The 16,141-nt window shown below is 35.8% G+C and overlaps 1 protein-coding gene across 2 annotated transcripts in view; it reads left to right on the top strand.

Annotated features, from left to right (window-relative positions):
• Positions 1 to 16,141, top strand: part of LOC117995311 (protein bric-a-brac 1-like) — a 387,354-nt gene that overhangs the window by 360,202 nt on the left and 11,011 nt on the right. Inside the window, exon 3 of one of the 2 annotated variants that reach the window (XM_034983310.2) lies at positions 15,026 to 15,289. In XM_034983310.2, coding sequence (XP_034839201.2) covers positions 15,026 to 15,289 — 264 coding nt within the window. Of the gene's footprint in view, positions 1 to 15,022; positions 15,290 to 16,141 lie in introns of both variants that reach the window. The other variant, XM_034983309.2, reaches the window with a different exon arrangement.

Genomic DNA, 16,141 nt, shown 5'->3' with positions numbered 1-16,141 from the left:
CCACGCACTACGGAATACCCAAAGGAACTTTGTACGATAATATACTAGGGAAGTCCAAACGTATGGCAGTGTTAGACGAGGCTGGGTTGACAGCTAGCGAGGAGAGAGCCATATTAGACTTCTGTTGCGAAACTAGTGTCTCTCCGTACAATAGACGCACTAAGAAGTCCTTAGCTGAAGTTCTGGCTTTTGTAGAGAAGTTGAGACGGAGTAGAGACCCGAGTTTCACTTTCATAGGTCTGACAGGGTTCCGCTGGTGGTGGGCGTTCTGTAAGAAGCATTCGATTGTATCACTTTATTACGAAGTAGCGACGAAACCTAAAAATTCTAAAGTAAAAAATGAGAGCCACACTACTGATGACGAATGTTAATTATTAGATTGTGTTTGCCTAAATAACATGTAATACACAGGTGCTGTTTTGTGACGTAGGTGCTTAGTACCTACTTATAAAGCTTTATAGAGAGAGAGCCAGCGCGTATCAGACCTTTGTTATTTTATTAAAGCTGAATGTTTCTCTGCGTAGTGTCCCCAACACTGGGAGGAATGTTTGTTTAGATCATGTTGGCTTTGGGAGATAACAGGTAATAAAGGTGTAAAAAATCTTACGTCAAAGTATAGAGTCTGTTTTTTTTTCTTCGGAATAGTATTACAAACCACGTCATGCATTGCCAGACACTTCGTGGCAACCCCCTGCCAGACAGCCTTCAACTTTTAAACTTTAAGTGTCTGGCAATGCATGCCGCGATTTCTAATACTATTCTCAAAAAAATTAGACTTTATACTTCTCTGTAAGATTTTTTACACCTTTATTACCTGATATCTCCCAAATCCACCATGATCCAAATAAGTATTCCTCCCAGTGTTGGCGACAGTACGCAGATAAACTTTCAGCTTTTACAAAATAACGAATGTCTGGCACGCGCTGGCTCTTAGTCCATTATTTAAACAGAAGCAAATTCCACGCGGTATAAGCAAGTGTCTGAGCATAATGTATTGACGTGTCCAAATTGACGTGGGTTTTTTGCGTGCCACTTCCCGCGCGTAATTTGCTTTAGTCTGACCAAAGCTTTATGTCAGCATAGGGTGGAAACATACTTACTAAGTATACTATATCCAGAATAAAAAATACAAACGAGCAATGCCTGCATAGCATCGTGTAACCCTATGCGTCGTCGGGTAGCGTTTTTTTTTTTTTATTCAGATACAAGTTAGCCCTTGACTGCAATCTCACCTGGTGGTAAGTGATGATGCAGTCTAAGATGATAGCGGGCTAACCTGGTAGGGGTATGGCAGTTTTTATTAAACCCATACCCCTTTGGTTGGTCCCTGGCACAATTTTAAAAAGACCTTTTAAAACAAATAAAACAAATAAATCATTTCATTTCATTTCATTTCATTTGGTTTCTACACGGCATCGTACCGGAACGCTAAATCGCTTGGCGGCACGGCTTTGCCGGTTACAAAGGTATATGTAAGTATGTTGAAACCCTTAATCAAATAATGGAAACTAATGACTTTTAATTACCTCAATTAGGTATATATTCCATTTTGGATTCCGATGTCCTAGTGTAACGGCGATTACGCACTGCACTTCCGGTCATCCGAGTTCTATCCGTCATCTGTGAGAATACCAGCGATTATCTACGACATATGTCATAAGCTACCTACCATACAAAATAAAAAGGAACGTATTTTCACGGACTCGGATCGGATGAGTGCGTAACTGTCGTAACTTTTCAAGTAAACTAACATGACAACATGGTATAAATACACAAACGTCATAATTTGTCCTACTAATAAATAGTAATAAATAGAGAAATAAACTTAATGCTACACGACTTAATTATTATTGACAACTACATATTAAGTTACAACAGCTAGGAAGTATATTGTTGTCGTATCGAGTTTGATACTAACTTTGCAACCACTTTTGATCCAGCAAGCACCTACACGCAATCGTATTAAACTTGAAGCGCCGATCTCTAATAGAAATAAATAATAGCTCTGTCTTGTATCTTGTATTTCTTTAAAGCTGTTTCCTCTTGAACTTGAAGATTGTAAAGATAGTTATTCTATGGTAATAACATTTCTATTGAAACTATCGTCAATCGCACCTGTACATAATTGTATGACGCGATTATTAAGTATTTGCTCTAAAATATTAGTATTAAGTAAACGACGACAAAGTATTCAGACTTTAGATTTTAAGTAAGTACTTACTACTTATTACTTAGTTAAGTTAAACACTCAAATCCTAGAGAGTAAAATAAGCATTGGGCGCTTTTCCATTGGACGGCCCGGTGACGGCTTTTTAACGAAAAAGACTCGTATGATACGTTTTTCCGCTCGTCAGTCGACGATAGTGAGTAGTAACGCCAACACTATTCGATTGAGCCCGAAACAACGCGCGACAGCACCGTGGTGGACGACTTCAAACCTAACGCAACTTCTAGAAGTTGAAGTATAAGGAACTGTATGAAGGCATTAACTTTTTCACGTTGATAGTATTGTGATTAAGACATCGGCGTCCTAGTCGGCGGTCCGGGGTTCGATCTTGGGCATGCACCTCTAACTTTTCGGAGCTATGTGCGTTTTAAACAATTAAGTAGGTGTACTTGCTTCTTGAAGCTTTGCTTGCTTTAAGGAAGAAATCGTGAAGAAACCTGCATGCCTGAGAGTTATCCATAATGTTCTTAAAGATGTGTGCAGTCTGCCAATACGCCAATACGCACTTGACCAGCGTGGGCCTCTAATTCTGAAAGGAGATCCGTGGTCAATAGTGATCTGGTGATGAGTAGATGATGATGGCTACAACTGGTTAATATGGATTCGCGCGGTTTGTGTAACTTCTTGCCGTAAGCTTACCTTCACGCCGAGCGAGCTATGTTTCAGGCGTTATTCTTTTAATATAGCGATCTCTCTAGTCTCTATCTACCTAATCCCATACGAAAAGAGAGAGAGCGCTATATTAACTACATTCCGCGAATAGTGTATAGGGGGTGCCAGTACTGGTGACGGTCAGTACGAGACAATGGAAAAGCGCCCATTTTTATTGACTGATTAATGTAAGTTACGTGTACTATCAGTCAAATTAATTACGCTAGTTAATAAGTGCCTTACAATATTGTGATAATTTTTATGTATCGTTGGTGTATAAACTAAAAGAGTCACAGTTATGTATTTATAACATCTTAAGACATGCTAGAAATCATCTTTATATTAATAACACTTATTCTATGTCTTAGGCTGACTATTCAACTAAAATAACTAATGATTGAAATATGAATACACTGATCACTGAAAATTAAAATTAAACTAATTAAAATCAGCAGTGTACCTATGTGTTATTTAGGATACAGGATAGTAAAAATGGCATTTAAAGTAAAAATGGATTTTTCCCGGAACATTTGAAACATCTGGATATGAATTTGAAATGAACGGCATCCAAAGCAGTCAAAACAGAAAAACTACTGTTTCCATCGTTATAGGAAAAGCAGCATTTTCAGAGCTCTGTTTCGCCTCTGGCACTCAATTACTGAGCCTTCGCTGTCCGTCCGTCTGTCACCGGCAGAGCGGGCTGCATCTCATAGGTAGAGATTTGAAATTTTCACAGAGTGTGTATTTCTGTTGCCACTATAACAACTGTGACGAAAAACTAAGATGTATATTAGAAATTAAAAGTATGTAGGTAAAATTAGTGGTAAATTTTGTGTGAGTCCAACTCGCACTTGACCGGTTTTTTAGGGTTCCGTACTGCAAAAGGAAAAATGGAACCCTTATAGGATCACTTTGTTGTCTGTCTGTCTGTCTGTCTATCAGTCTGTCAAGAAACCTATAGGGTACTTCTTTAAATTTTTTGAATGTTGTTGGATTAGAATCATGAAATTTGGCAGGTAGGTAGGTCTTATAGCAGACATTAAAGGGAAAATCTGAAAATCGTGAATTTGTGGTTACATCACACACAAAAAAAATTGTGGTCATGAACTAAAAAGTTGTATTTTCAATTTTTGAAGTAAGATAACTATAGCAAGTGGGGGTATCATATTATGAAAGGGCTTTACCTGTGCATTCTAAAACAGATTTGGAATTATTTTTATGCATCTTAGTTTTTGAATTATCGTGCAAAATGTCGAAAAAATATGACTGTAGCACGGAACCCTTGATGCGCGAGCCTGACTCGCACTTGGCTGGTTTTGTTAAATATAGTGACAGTGTAATAATATACAAATAACATTCGATCGCGGCCAGTGTTTTACACATCGCATCGTTAAAACATCTTTAAACACATGGTAACGCTAATTTCTTTGATTTAAAACGGCCTTAAGCGTAAACGACATAGGGTCGAAAATATCCCAAGCGTTTAATAAAACAATAAGTAATTAATAGGGGGTTATAGGACAAACGTAGCCACCTGTGACCCGTTATAGTTCGAGGAACGGAACTAAACCCTTAAATGCGGCGGGTCACTTGAGCGATAACAATTTTTTACTACAAAAACTCTACATTGTATATTGAGTAAAACAAAGGCATGACGTGTTTTTGTTGCCGTTTATTTTGCGATATAGAATCTATAGTTGGCGACAGGTCGATATGGCAATCGGGATATGAGGTAAGACGTGCAGGGGGGGGGGACACCCGCGCTGTTTTAGCTTTAGTGTTGCACGAATCCGTATCTCGTCTAAAGGTATTATTATTATATTTATTTATTATTTATTTATTATTTAATTAGAACGGCCATAAAGCTAATTACACTTTATTAAAGGTATGATTCCGAACCACGCTGCACGCAGCAGTTCTGTCGTGGCACTACTGGTCCCCATGCAATCTCTAACCCTCTAACAAATAAACCTGGAATAGCGGTGGAATAGTTATACTCTGTTTTGTCTTTCTCTGTCATCAGTAATTTGACATTTGAAGGAAAAAGACAAAACAGAGTATAACTATTCCACCGCTATTCCAGGTTTATTTGTTAGAGGGTATAAGCTTATATGACATTACATTCCGAGATAGGCAGCAATGTCGCGGCAGCAATGTAGCGGAACATTGCTGCCTAGCTCGGAATGTAATCTCATATAAGCTTATAGAGATTGTATGGGGACCAGTAGTGCCGCGACAGCACTGTTGCGGCAGCACTGCTGCGTGCAGCGTGGTTCGGAATCATACCTTAAGCTTGTGCACCGCACCCCTTGAACCCCCGGGTAAAGACGGCCCTGGGTTGGTGTGATTTTATGCAGGTAGTTAATAAATCAATGGCAAGGATATATTTAAAAACGGGGAGTGATTTAGGCTTCTTTACCCCAGAAAATTAAAGAGTTCCCATAGGATTTCAAAAACTTGAATGCAAGTTGACGAAGTCGCGGACATCAGCTAGTAAATATACATATAATATCTTTACGTGGATGTTAGGTATAGATAACCATAAAAAGGCATATTTACAATAACAAAACAGTCCATATAAGTGGCTAGCTACAGTATGTTTTGTCATGTTAACTCAAGATGTTATCTATTACTGTGTAATTGTGTATCATGAAAGCAATTAACCATTTATAGTCAGCACAACACTAGTAAGGGGAAAAGGCTGAATTTTTTTCAAGATAAGAACTAGGTTTTGTCTCTATATCTAATAGGATTACAATATAGCGACAGCGAATGTTCACTCCTAATTTTTAGGGTTAGGGAAAGGTTAGGGTAGGGGGAAAAACGGAACCCTTATAGGATGACTTTGTTGTCTGTCTGTCGGTCTGTCAAGAAACCTACAGGGTACTTCCCGTTGACCTAGAATCATGAAATTTAGCAAATAGGTAGGTCTTATAGCTGGTATTAGGGGAAAATCTGAAAACTGTGAATTTGTGGTTACATCACACAAAAAAAATTAAATTGTGGTCATAAACTAGTAATTAGTATTTTCAACTTTCGAAGTAAGATAACTATATCAAGTGGGGTATCATATGAAAGGTCTTCACCTGTACATTCTAAAACAGATTTTTATTTATTTTTATGCATCATTTTTGAATTATCGTGCAAAATGTCGAAAAAATACGACTGTGGTACGGAACCCTCGTTGCGCGAGCCTGACTCGCACTTGGCCGGTTTTTCTTTCAAACGAATATTTCGGAAATAATCCATCCATACTAGTATTATAAAATATGTGAAAGTGTATCTCTCTGTCTGTCTGCTAGCTATTCACGGCCCAACAGTTCAACCGATTTTGATGAAATTTGGTACAGAGTTAGCTTACATCCCGGGTAAGGACATAGGCTTTCTTTTTATACCGGAATTTTAAAGAGTTATTCCTAAGTGACTTAGAGATATCTGCGAAAATTTTAATAAGTTACTCGTCGCTGGTAAAGAATATGTAGGTATAATACCATTCAATACACATATCAAAGTTAAAATGAATTTCTTATTGAAAACATTCTTGCATACTTTGCATGGATCGTTTTGAGACAACATACCAAAACCTTAAAGTCGAGAATAAAAAGTAATAATTATAAACGGAACATGCAATTATCTTAATGATCTTAGCTATACAAATTGGACAAGTGCGTGCAAGGACACGCATAAGGTAGGGTTCCGTAGACTGTGTTATGAGTTTATGACCATGCTCGTAGCTCAAAAGTTTTGCGGCCTTATTTGATGGGCGGTCATTTCTTAAACGGCTTTGATGAATGATTTCGAAAACGGCGCAAGAATTGTGATTTAATTTTGTTAACCGACTCTGCAACTATTAAACCGATTTTAATAATTCTTTTACCATTAGAAAGCTAGGTACTTTATCCAGAAGTAACATAGGGCCATCGGCCAAGTATAAGTTACACGTGTACTTACCGCGGACTGGATGAAACTAAAAAACTTCTCTTACTACGGAACCCTAATAAGATAAATTATTAACAAGTAAATGTTCTGTTTCGTTTTTTACTTACTGTATTAAAGTATCGAAACGTTGAATTAAAAAAAACCGGCCAAGTGCGAGTCAGGCTCGCGCAGCAAGGGTTCCGTACTACAGACATATTTTTTCGACATTTAGCACGATAATTCAAAAACTATGATACATAAAAATAAATAAAAATCTGTTTGCCCTGGAAGCCCTTTCATATGGTACCCCACTTGATATAGTTATCTTACTTCAAAAATTGAAAATACTAATTATTATTAGTTCATGACCATAATTTAATTTTTTTGTGTGATGTAACCACAAATTCACATTTTTCAGATTTTTCCCCGAATGTCTGCTAATATGATCTACCTACCTGCCAAATTTCATGATTCTAGGTCAACGGGACGTACCCTGTAGGTTTCTGGACAGACCTACAGACAGACAGACAACAAAGTGATCCTATAAGGGTTCCGTTTTCCTTTTGTGGTACGGAACCCTAAAAATAGGTATTTTGCTTCATTAATTAATAACTGCAGCACCGCTGTTCCATTGTCCAACAAAAAACTGTAAGTGACATTATTTCTCGTTGGGTCAATGCATTGACGCTATCTTCAACACAGATAATTGGGTATTTGACTCCAATTTTTTTATTATTTTATAAACTAGGATAAAAATAATGACGTAAACTGAAAAACGAATTAAATCGATCTAATAACAAAAAAGTTTTAAGCATTTAAATATTTCTGACTAGACAGAGATGGCGATAAGCTAATAATATTTATCAAATTCGAAAGTAGGAAAATACCCAATTCACAGGTGGTGGTCTGTCTTCCAATGACCAATTTACATTAAATCTAAATATATAAAAGAGAAATACCACTCACTCACTGACTGACTGACTAATCACGAAATCTCAGAAACTATAAAACCTAATAACTTGAAATTTGGAAGGTAGGTTCTTTCTAGGACGTAGGTGTCAGCTAAGAAAGGGGGGGTCGAAGGTTGTATGAAAGTCCTATGTTTTTGGAGTTAGAGACATGAAAATCGACCTTTAGGTTATTAGCTTTAAATAATAAAAATCTGTATAATTCAATTTGGGAAATTTCCCCCTTAAGGGTGGTAAAATAGGGGGGCAATGTTTTTATAGAAAAGTTTTAACAATTGTTACTTTTACTTGAAAAATTGAAATGTAGGCTATTTCTAGGGGGTAGGTATCAGATAAGAAAGGATCTAACTAAATTCCCCCCCTAAGGGAGTAAAATGGGGGTGGAAGGGCTATATGAAAATCCTATGTTTTTGAAGTTAGAGATATGAAAATGGTCATTTAGGTATTCTGGGTTCCGTGTCTTAAGGTGAGACTGAGTGAGTAGGTAAGTGAGGCCTTTTGCAGCGGGAAAATTTCAGATCTCATGAGAAACCAGTACGCGGACGAAGTCGCGGGCAACTGCTAGTAATACATATAAGAAATACGTGTTACAGGGTTTTTAGAAATTTTACCCTCAACGGGGTTAAATATGGACTTAAAATTTGTATGAAAGTCCGTCATTTTTTATGATTCATCTATGAAAATTGCTAGGTAATCTAGGTACATATGTATGTATGTATATTCTTTATGCACTACAAAACACAAATGACAGGTTACAAATAGAGTTGGGCTTTTGGGCAAAAATGAAGAAGTATGTGTATAATTTTAAATACACATCAAAAATTGCGTACCGGCAGGAATCGAACCCAAAAAGCAAGTATGTCATTTCTTGTTCAAAGAGCTGCATTGAAATACGGGCCTTTGAAAGTAGTTTCGATAACTGCAAAAAGATGTCGCTACTAGATGGCAGAAACAGTCGCATCAGTACTGAGTGAGCATACACATCACTAATTTCGTCACTGGCAGTAAGCGGGCTGTAGCTTAGTGGTTAGAGAGTCGGGCGCGATCCCAGGAGACGCGGGTTCGATTCCTGCCGGTTCGCAATTTTTGATGTGTATTTAAAATTATTTAGAAATTTCCTTCAAGTATAGGTAAAAACACTATAAAAATTATAAAGTATGTGTATACCTACTTCTTCACATACTATATATTGTTTATTGTTAGTAAACTATTCCATTTTTCCGTTAATTTATTTCCATTATTATAACAATATTCAACAACGTGACCCAATATTGGCCTAGTGCCTTGGCCCAACACGCTGGCCAGACTGAACAGTTCTAATACTATGCTCGTAAAGATAAAATAGAAATAATTATTATAATTAAAACTGCAGCTATTCAGATAAAATCAAATTCTGCCTGTAATTGCGCACACAACCCGCCAATTGCCGCTGTATGTAGGGTTACCAGACGTCAGGATTTATATTCATAATAGCTGTCCCGACCCGGCTTCGCTCGAGTGGATTTTTTTATAAAAGGTGAGGGGATGGAATTTCCTAAAATACTGAAACACATACTTCTACAGTTTTGCCCGAAAGTCCAACTCTTTTTGTAACCTGTCATTTATGTTTTGTGGTGCCATAAAGAATATACAATACATATACATAAATTGCAATTTTCATAAATGAATCTTAAAAAGTGACGGACGTTCATACAATTTTTTATTCCCTACTAGCTGCCCAGGAGAACTTCATTCCGCCTAACAGTCGATTCAATTTTTTTTAATTTTTCTCTCCTTAAGAACCATCCTCGTACTTCAAGGAATATTATAAAAAAAGAATTAGCGAATCGGTTCAGCTGTTCTCGATGAGCAACACATTTAGTGATTCATTTTTATATTTTTGATTTGACCAATTGAGGGTGTAATTTCTAAAAACCCTGAAACACGTATTTCTTAATTTTTAACCAACATAAATACCAATTTTCAACGATGTAACTTTCAAAATGACGGATCTTCATACAAACTTCCATCCCCCCTTAGGGGTTTAATTTCCAAAAATATTTTGTATTGTAACCACACATTTACGGTTTCCGGATTTTCCCCTTTACATTGCTAGTTGCAATACCATAATACTTTCCAGAAATACCAGGGGACCGTCAAGGGAATCTATCCCTACACGTGTCTTGACAGACTAAGAGACAGGCATACACAGACAGACAGACAACTAAGTGATCCTATAAGTAAGGGATCCTTTTTTCATACAGGACTCTTAAACAGTTTTCTTAGTTTCTGAAAAAAAGTGTTTTTGCGTTGAAACAGTTTTAATCCTTAGGGCTTTTTGTCCGGACTTTTCAATTTTACACTTGGTGACCCTAACTATATGTAATTCAATGTGTAGACGTAACACAATTACCTATAATAATATTGAAATATTGAACCACAGAACACTTGCAGCGATTGCGATTTTTAATTAAGATAAAATTAATTTAGCAAAATCGGATCTTCTATCTCATGAAAGCTGTTAAATTTAATAGTTAACTTAGTATAAATGAGTACTTAAAACTGTAATGACTATGTATTATTATTCATGCTTAAATTAAGTAGCTAAATAATTTTTTTCCTAACTTTTTTTCAAGTGGCGTATTTTTGAAGTGTCCGTTTGTTCGATCATATTCATAGGTATATTTTGTTAGGCTTTGCGGAGTTTATAGTACAGAAAAGTAACTTAGGTCCAGGAGAGCGAAAAAACTTGCTGTTTTCAGAGATTTGGGTAGTTATGGATACCGCGCAGTTGCTTTTTAGGTTACCTTAAAAGGAAGAACCGGCCAAGTGCGAGTCAGACTCACGCACCAAGAGTTCCGTATTCGGGTTTTTTTTTTCAAATTTTTCACGATAAATCAAATACTATTATGGATAAAAATAAAATAAAAATCTGTTTTAGAATGTACAGGTATAGATATATATCCCTTTTTGCTCTTTTCTTGTTATGTAGGTAAGAAAAAGATGTAATTACTCTAAAGTTTAGTTACCATCAGAATCAGTTTGACCATTGTCAGTGTAATAAAACATGAAATTCGCACGAGCTGTAAAATCCGCGTTTACGATGATCTTATTTTTAGGGTTCCGTACCTCATAAGGAAAAAGGAACTCTTAAAGGATCACTTTATTGTCTGTCTGTCTATCCGTCTGCCCGTCTCTCCGTCGTGTCTGTCAAGAAAACCTACAGGGTTACCCCGATGACCTAGAATAAAAACAAATTGGCAGATATAGCATACTTAAGTAAATGAAAAATTCCGGAAACTGTAGTTACATCACAAAAAAGTTGAATGTGTTCACGAAAAAAAATTTGCTAAATCACATATATCGCATTCTGTCATAAACTTTCAGTGTTCTACATAAAAGTGTTAGATATATATCTTGTGCGATGGTACGGAACCCTTCGTGCGCGAGTCCTCTTCGCGCTTGACCGGTTCTTTGTACCGCGAAAACAGTTGCAACAAAATACTTAATTATGTTTTATAACGGTGTATAAATTAGGGGAAACAGACACATGGTTGATTGTTTACGAGTAATTACATGTGGCCTAAGACACAGCGCTTGCCAGACTTTCCTTATTTTACAAAAGCTGAAAGTCTATCTGCGTATTTTCCTCAACACTAAGAGGAATGTTTTTTTTGGATCATGGTGGCATTGGGAGATAACAAGTAATAAACGTGTAGAAAATCTTACGTCAGAAATCACGTTATTCATTGCCAGACACCATTCCATAGTATCGTGGCAACCACATGCTAGACACCTTTAAAGTTTTATAAATTACTAGCTTATGCCCGTGACTTCGTCCGCGTGGCCTACACAAATTTTAAACCCCTATTTTACACCCTTAGGTTTGATCTTTAACTATGAGATTTTAACATGAGCTTAATATAATATGTCATATCTACTGCTAATTGCAAAAATATTAACTATAAAACTTCTTTATAGACACTTCAAAACTGACAGACTTTCATACAAACTTCAAACCCCTATTTCACCCCTTTAGGGGTTGCATTTTGAAGAATCCTTTCTTAGCGGACGCCTACGCTATAATAGCTATCTGCATGACGAATTTCAGCGTGATCCGTCCAGTAGTTTGAGCTGTGCGTTGAGAGATCAGTCAGTCAGTCAGTCAGTCAGTCAGGCAGTCAGTCACCTTTTCCTTTTATATATATATATATATATATATATATATATATAGATTAACGTTTAAGGGTGTCTGGCGGGGGTTCCCACGACACTAAGTGTCTGGCAATGCACGACGTGATTTTTAATACTGCTCCGAAGAAAATATTAAAAAAAATACTTTGACGTAAGATTTTTAACCTCTTTGTTACCCATTTGTCTCCCAAAGCCACCATGATCCAAACAAACATCCAAACAAACTTTCCTACTAGTGTTGGGGACAATACGCAGAGAATCTTTCAGCTTTTATAAAATAAGGAAAGTCTGACACGCGCTGGATCTCTCTTTAATACGAGCCACCTGTTTCGCCTTTGAATATGCCGTTGTTACGTATTTTATATATACCCTATCTGTGGAATGAAGTTAATATAGCGCTCTCTCGATCTAATCCCATACAAAAAAAGAGAGAGCGCTATACTACCTTCGTTCTGCGGATAGGGTATAGTAAGAAAAATTACGAATGCACATGTGGTATAGTTGCTAATTTCAGCCCGATCCGTCCAGTAGTTTGAGCTGTGCGTTGATAGATCAGTCAGTCAGTCACTTTTTCCTTTTATATATTTAAGATGATTAAATTTGAATGAAATTCTACACCCATATAATATTCCATAACAAGAATTCGTCTCTGGTACGCATAAGTATAGTTCCTAGTCGACAAAGAACTCAATAGAACAACAAACTTCTGTGAAAACTTCAAAGTAAAACTCGCTGTACGGTACATAATATCTAGTAGGTAGGTACTTCTTATGCTTCTGTTTTCATCTCAAAAACTCAATTTCTGCTGCAAGTAGTACTCGAATATCTTTTTTATAAAATACTTATATTAAAATCTTCAGCGGTGGCTTTTTATTAAGAAACAAGATTAATTGCTTTTTTTTATTGTAAACACTCCACTTTAACAATCGAAAGAACCCAAGAAATGAAGATTTTTTTATAAATTAAATTAGTATTAAAAACGTTCAAAAAAATTTCATCTATTCCATATTTCTCATCTATTAGGTAAATACAGTACCCGGCAGGAAATATTGTACATCGACCTTAAGAAAGAGATAGCGATTTCGTAGAGCGTTATCTCTATCGATGAGACTGAGAAAACGTCTCCTAGGTATGAGTGACAGAGACATCCCTCTATGAAGCCAAAACTTCTCTCTAAAGGTCACAATTTCCTACCGGCTACTCTACATAATTAGTGTATTATCTGCCTGCCTATTTCTGAAATGCCTGCTATTGACTTAAATATAAAAGAATGCTCAGCCTAAACGTGACATATCTCGTAAGTGTTAAAATGTTATCTACATTTTCTCTCTTGAAAGATAATTCAATATCTCAGTTAAATGTACTAATTTTTGAATATTGAGAGATTTTTCGATAGTTGATTGTGTGATTTCTCTTTTAACAAAAAATTGCAATCATACATATTATGACTATTAAGGACTTTATATACTGTGATTTTTATGTATAAAGAATAGAGATAGATATTGCGCTAGCTTTAGATGATTAAGAAAATTATTTTTTCTTACTTTAAGTTTATCCTCGTAGATTAGCGTTGAGAAGAATCGTGTGTTTTGTTAAAATGGTCCAATTTGTACTGACCTATCTTTATTACGTAACATACAAATTTAATAACGACAAAGAGACGGCGCTGTACTTCGTCTCTACACCAGTGTGCCTTGACCCTTAGATACATGATAAAAAGTTATAACGAGAATAGTCCTAGATTGCGTACTATTATTATATTAATTGTTATTATAGTCGATGAAAAATATATATAATTATAATAATTTTTTTGAATTTTTTTTTTTTTTTTTTTTTTTTTTTTTTTTTTTTTTTTAATACAATAAAACTTAAAGCTAGCCTTATTATAATAATTAACGTACGTTATTTCAGAGAAACTAAATTCATACCTATTCAGTGACTTAAGACTTTCTAATACTGAGGCATCATTCTCCTTTTAATTCAATTCTAACTTTACCAGAATATGATAAGTTAAAAATTGATTTTCCATTTGTTTTTCTATTATTATCATTGACTCAATAGAAACTTTTCTGCTATTAATTTTTCATATTACCTGATAGTTAGCAGATTTTTTATGTTTTGCCTATATTTAGTTAGTTAAGGAGACTAATAAATATGTTTTGTTTTTCTTTCTCTTTTATATTCTTTTTCTTTTTAAACTGTTACTCTATAAAGTTATATTATTGTGTAAAAGTTGAATTCTGGCATAAATAAAATTTTCCCTTCAGACGTGTTTTATTTATCTTAATGCTCTACTAATATTTTTTTTTAGCTATAGATTTTCTAGAGGTCAGTATTTAGGTGTTTTGTACCTGTTATTATTGCATGCTTAATAAATTTGTGAACGTTGAAAATAGAGAAACCATAATATCTATTTATATGCAAGATGGTGTCGGTAGATAACTTTAATTTTCTTATGAGCTCAACACATTTCGTAATTAAGTACGTAATTAAATAGAACAAGAAGTCTAAAACAAAAATGTAACGTTATTTATCGACACTTGCGGAAATATTTTCATTTCTTTTAGAAGTTTGTTCATAAGGGTGAGTCTATACTACCAAGAAACATATTATAAAACTTTTGTTGTATAACACAACAATTTTGTAGTGTCGTCTACATTGTAACATTGTTATATAACATGTAATATATACTTTATAACATGTTTCATAACTAGATTCAGCTTTATTAGGTACATATTTTGTGACATAATTTTTAACAAATTGTGATAGTTTAAAAATGAATCAGTAGTATTTTTAAATTCAGCTTCATTTAATAAGACAATGATGTGGACCTATTTAATGTTTTAGTTTTAAAATTGGATACCTATTATCTTTTGGCCATGAGTTTTCTGCGTGATTTTGTTTTCCCGGAATAAAATTTTATGTCCGTTTTCAAGACACAAGCTATCTCTGTGCCTGTTTTTGTTGAATATTTTAAGGCTAAAGATGTAAAATAGACACAATATGAGATTTAGAATATTTGTATCAATTTTGCTATACCAATTTTTTTCTACAAATATATGAACACGAGCCTTTTCATTTCCAGCAGATAGCTACCAGTACCAGCTGCAGTCCATGTGGCAGAAATGCTGGAACACCAACCAGAGTCTCGTCCACAACCTAAGGTTCCGCGAGCGTGGGCCTCTGAAATCCTGGAGACCAGAGACCATGGCCGAGGCTATATTCTCAGTACTGAAGGAGGGGCTGTCGCTCTCCCAGGCTGCGAGGAAATACGACATCCCGTACCCCACATTTGTGTTGTACGCAAACAGGGTGCATAACATGCTGGGCCCCAGCGCAGATGGTGGTGCAGGTATGTCACATTTGGTGTACTCGGACGGTGGCAAATGAATGTTGTATCGCGATCGGGACTGATAAGATCTTTGGTATGACCTTTTATTAAGAGCCTGTGCCGCGGATGATGATGTGAATCAAGTACATATAAAGCTTTGGACAATTAAAAAACTAACTGTAAAAATATCCATATTTAGATTTATCCACAGACCACCACCGATAGACGCCTAATAGCCGGACACCCCCGATTGCCTAACTAAGGCAGTTGCTTAGCATAAAAGCGACCCACGCCCGTTCGGTACCCTCATTCCACACATTGTCTTGATTGCGTGACTTTTGAATCCACCAACCACAACAAAGCATTCTCTCCTGTCTCCCGCCAACATTTTACGATTTTGTTTTCGTGCAAAACCTTGTAAGTGTTCTCATTCAAAAACAAATCAAAAGTTAAACAAAGTGATCCTATAAGGGTTCCGTTTTTCCTTTTGAGGTACGGCACCCTAAAAATACTTAAAAGTAAAACAATTTTTAAATGTACTAAAATGGATTGAAACTTAAACTTTTTTCAGTTTTAACTTTCATTGGTTTCTAGAGTCTTCAGACGAACGATTGTACCGAGCTATTCAAAAACTGGCCCAAAACTTTACAAGGAATTCCTCAATTACAACATTCATTTGCCATCCGCTTAGCCTTTGACACGGGTTTCTGATTGAATTTGGCGTTGATACAGAATTTTATTTAGCCTACTAGCACTATCCTAATCTAAAGCTTACGTATGTGCTAACTTCGTAGATAAAATACTTTGTAATCGAATACGGCGATTTATTCTTATATCTAGTCTTAAACAATGGTCATCATTTATCATAATTAG

The sequence above is a fragment of the Maniola hyperantus genome, chromosome Z (assembly GCF_902806685.2).
Source record: "Maniola hyperantus chromosome Z, iAphHyp1.2, whole genome shotgun sequence".
Classification (NCBI taxonomy): Eukaryota; Metazoa; Arthropoda; class Insecta; order Lepidoptera; family Nymphalidae; genus Maniola; species Maniola hyperantus.
This window is presented reverse-complemented; position numbering and strand designations above follow the sequence as displayed.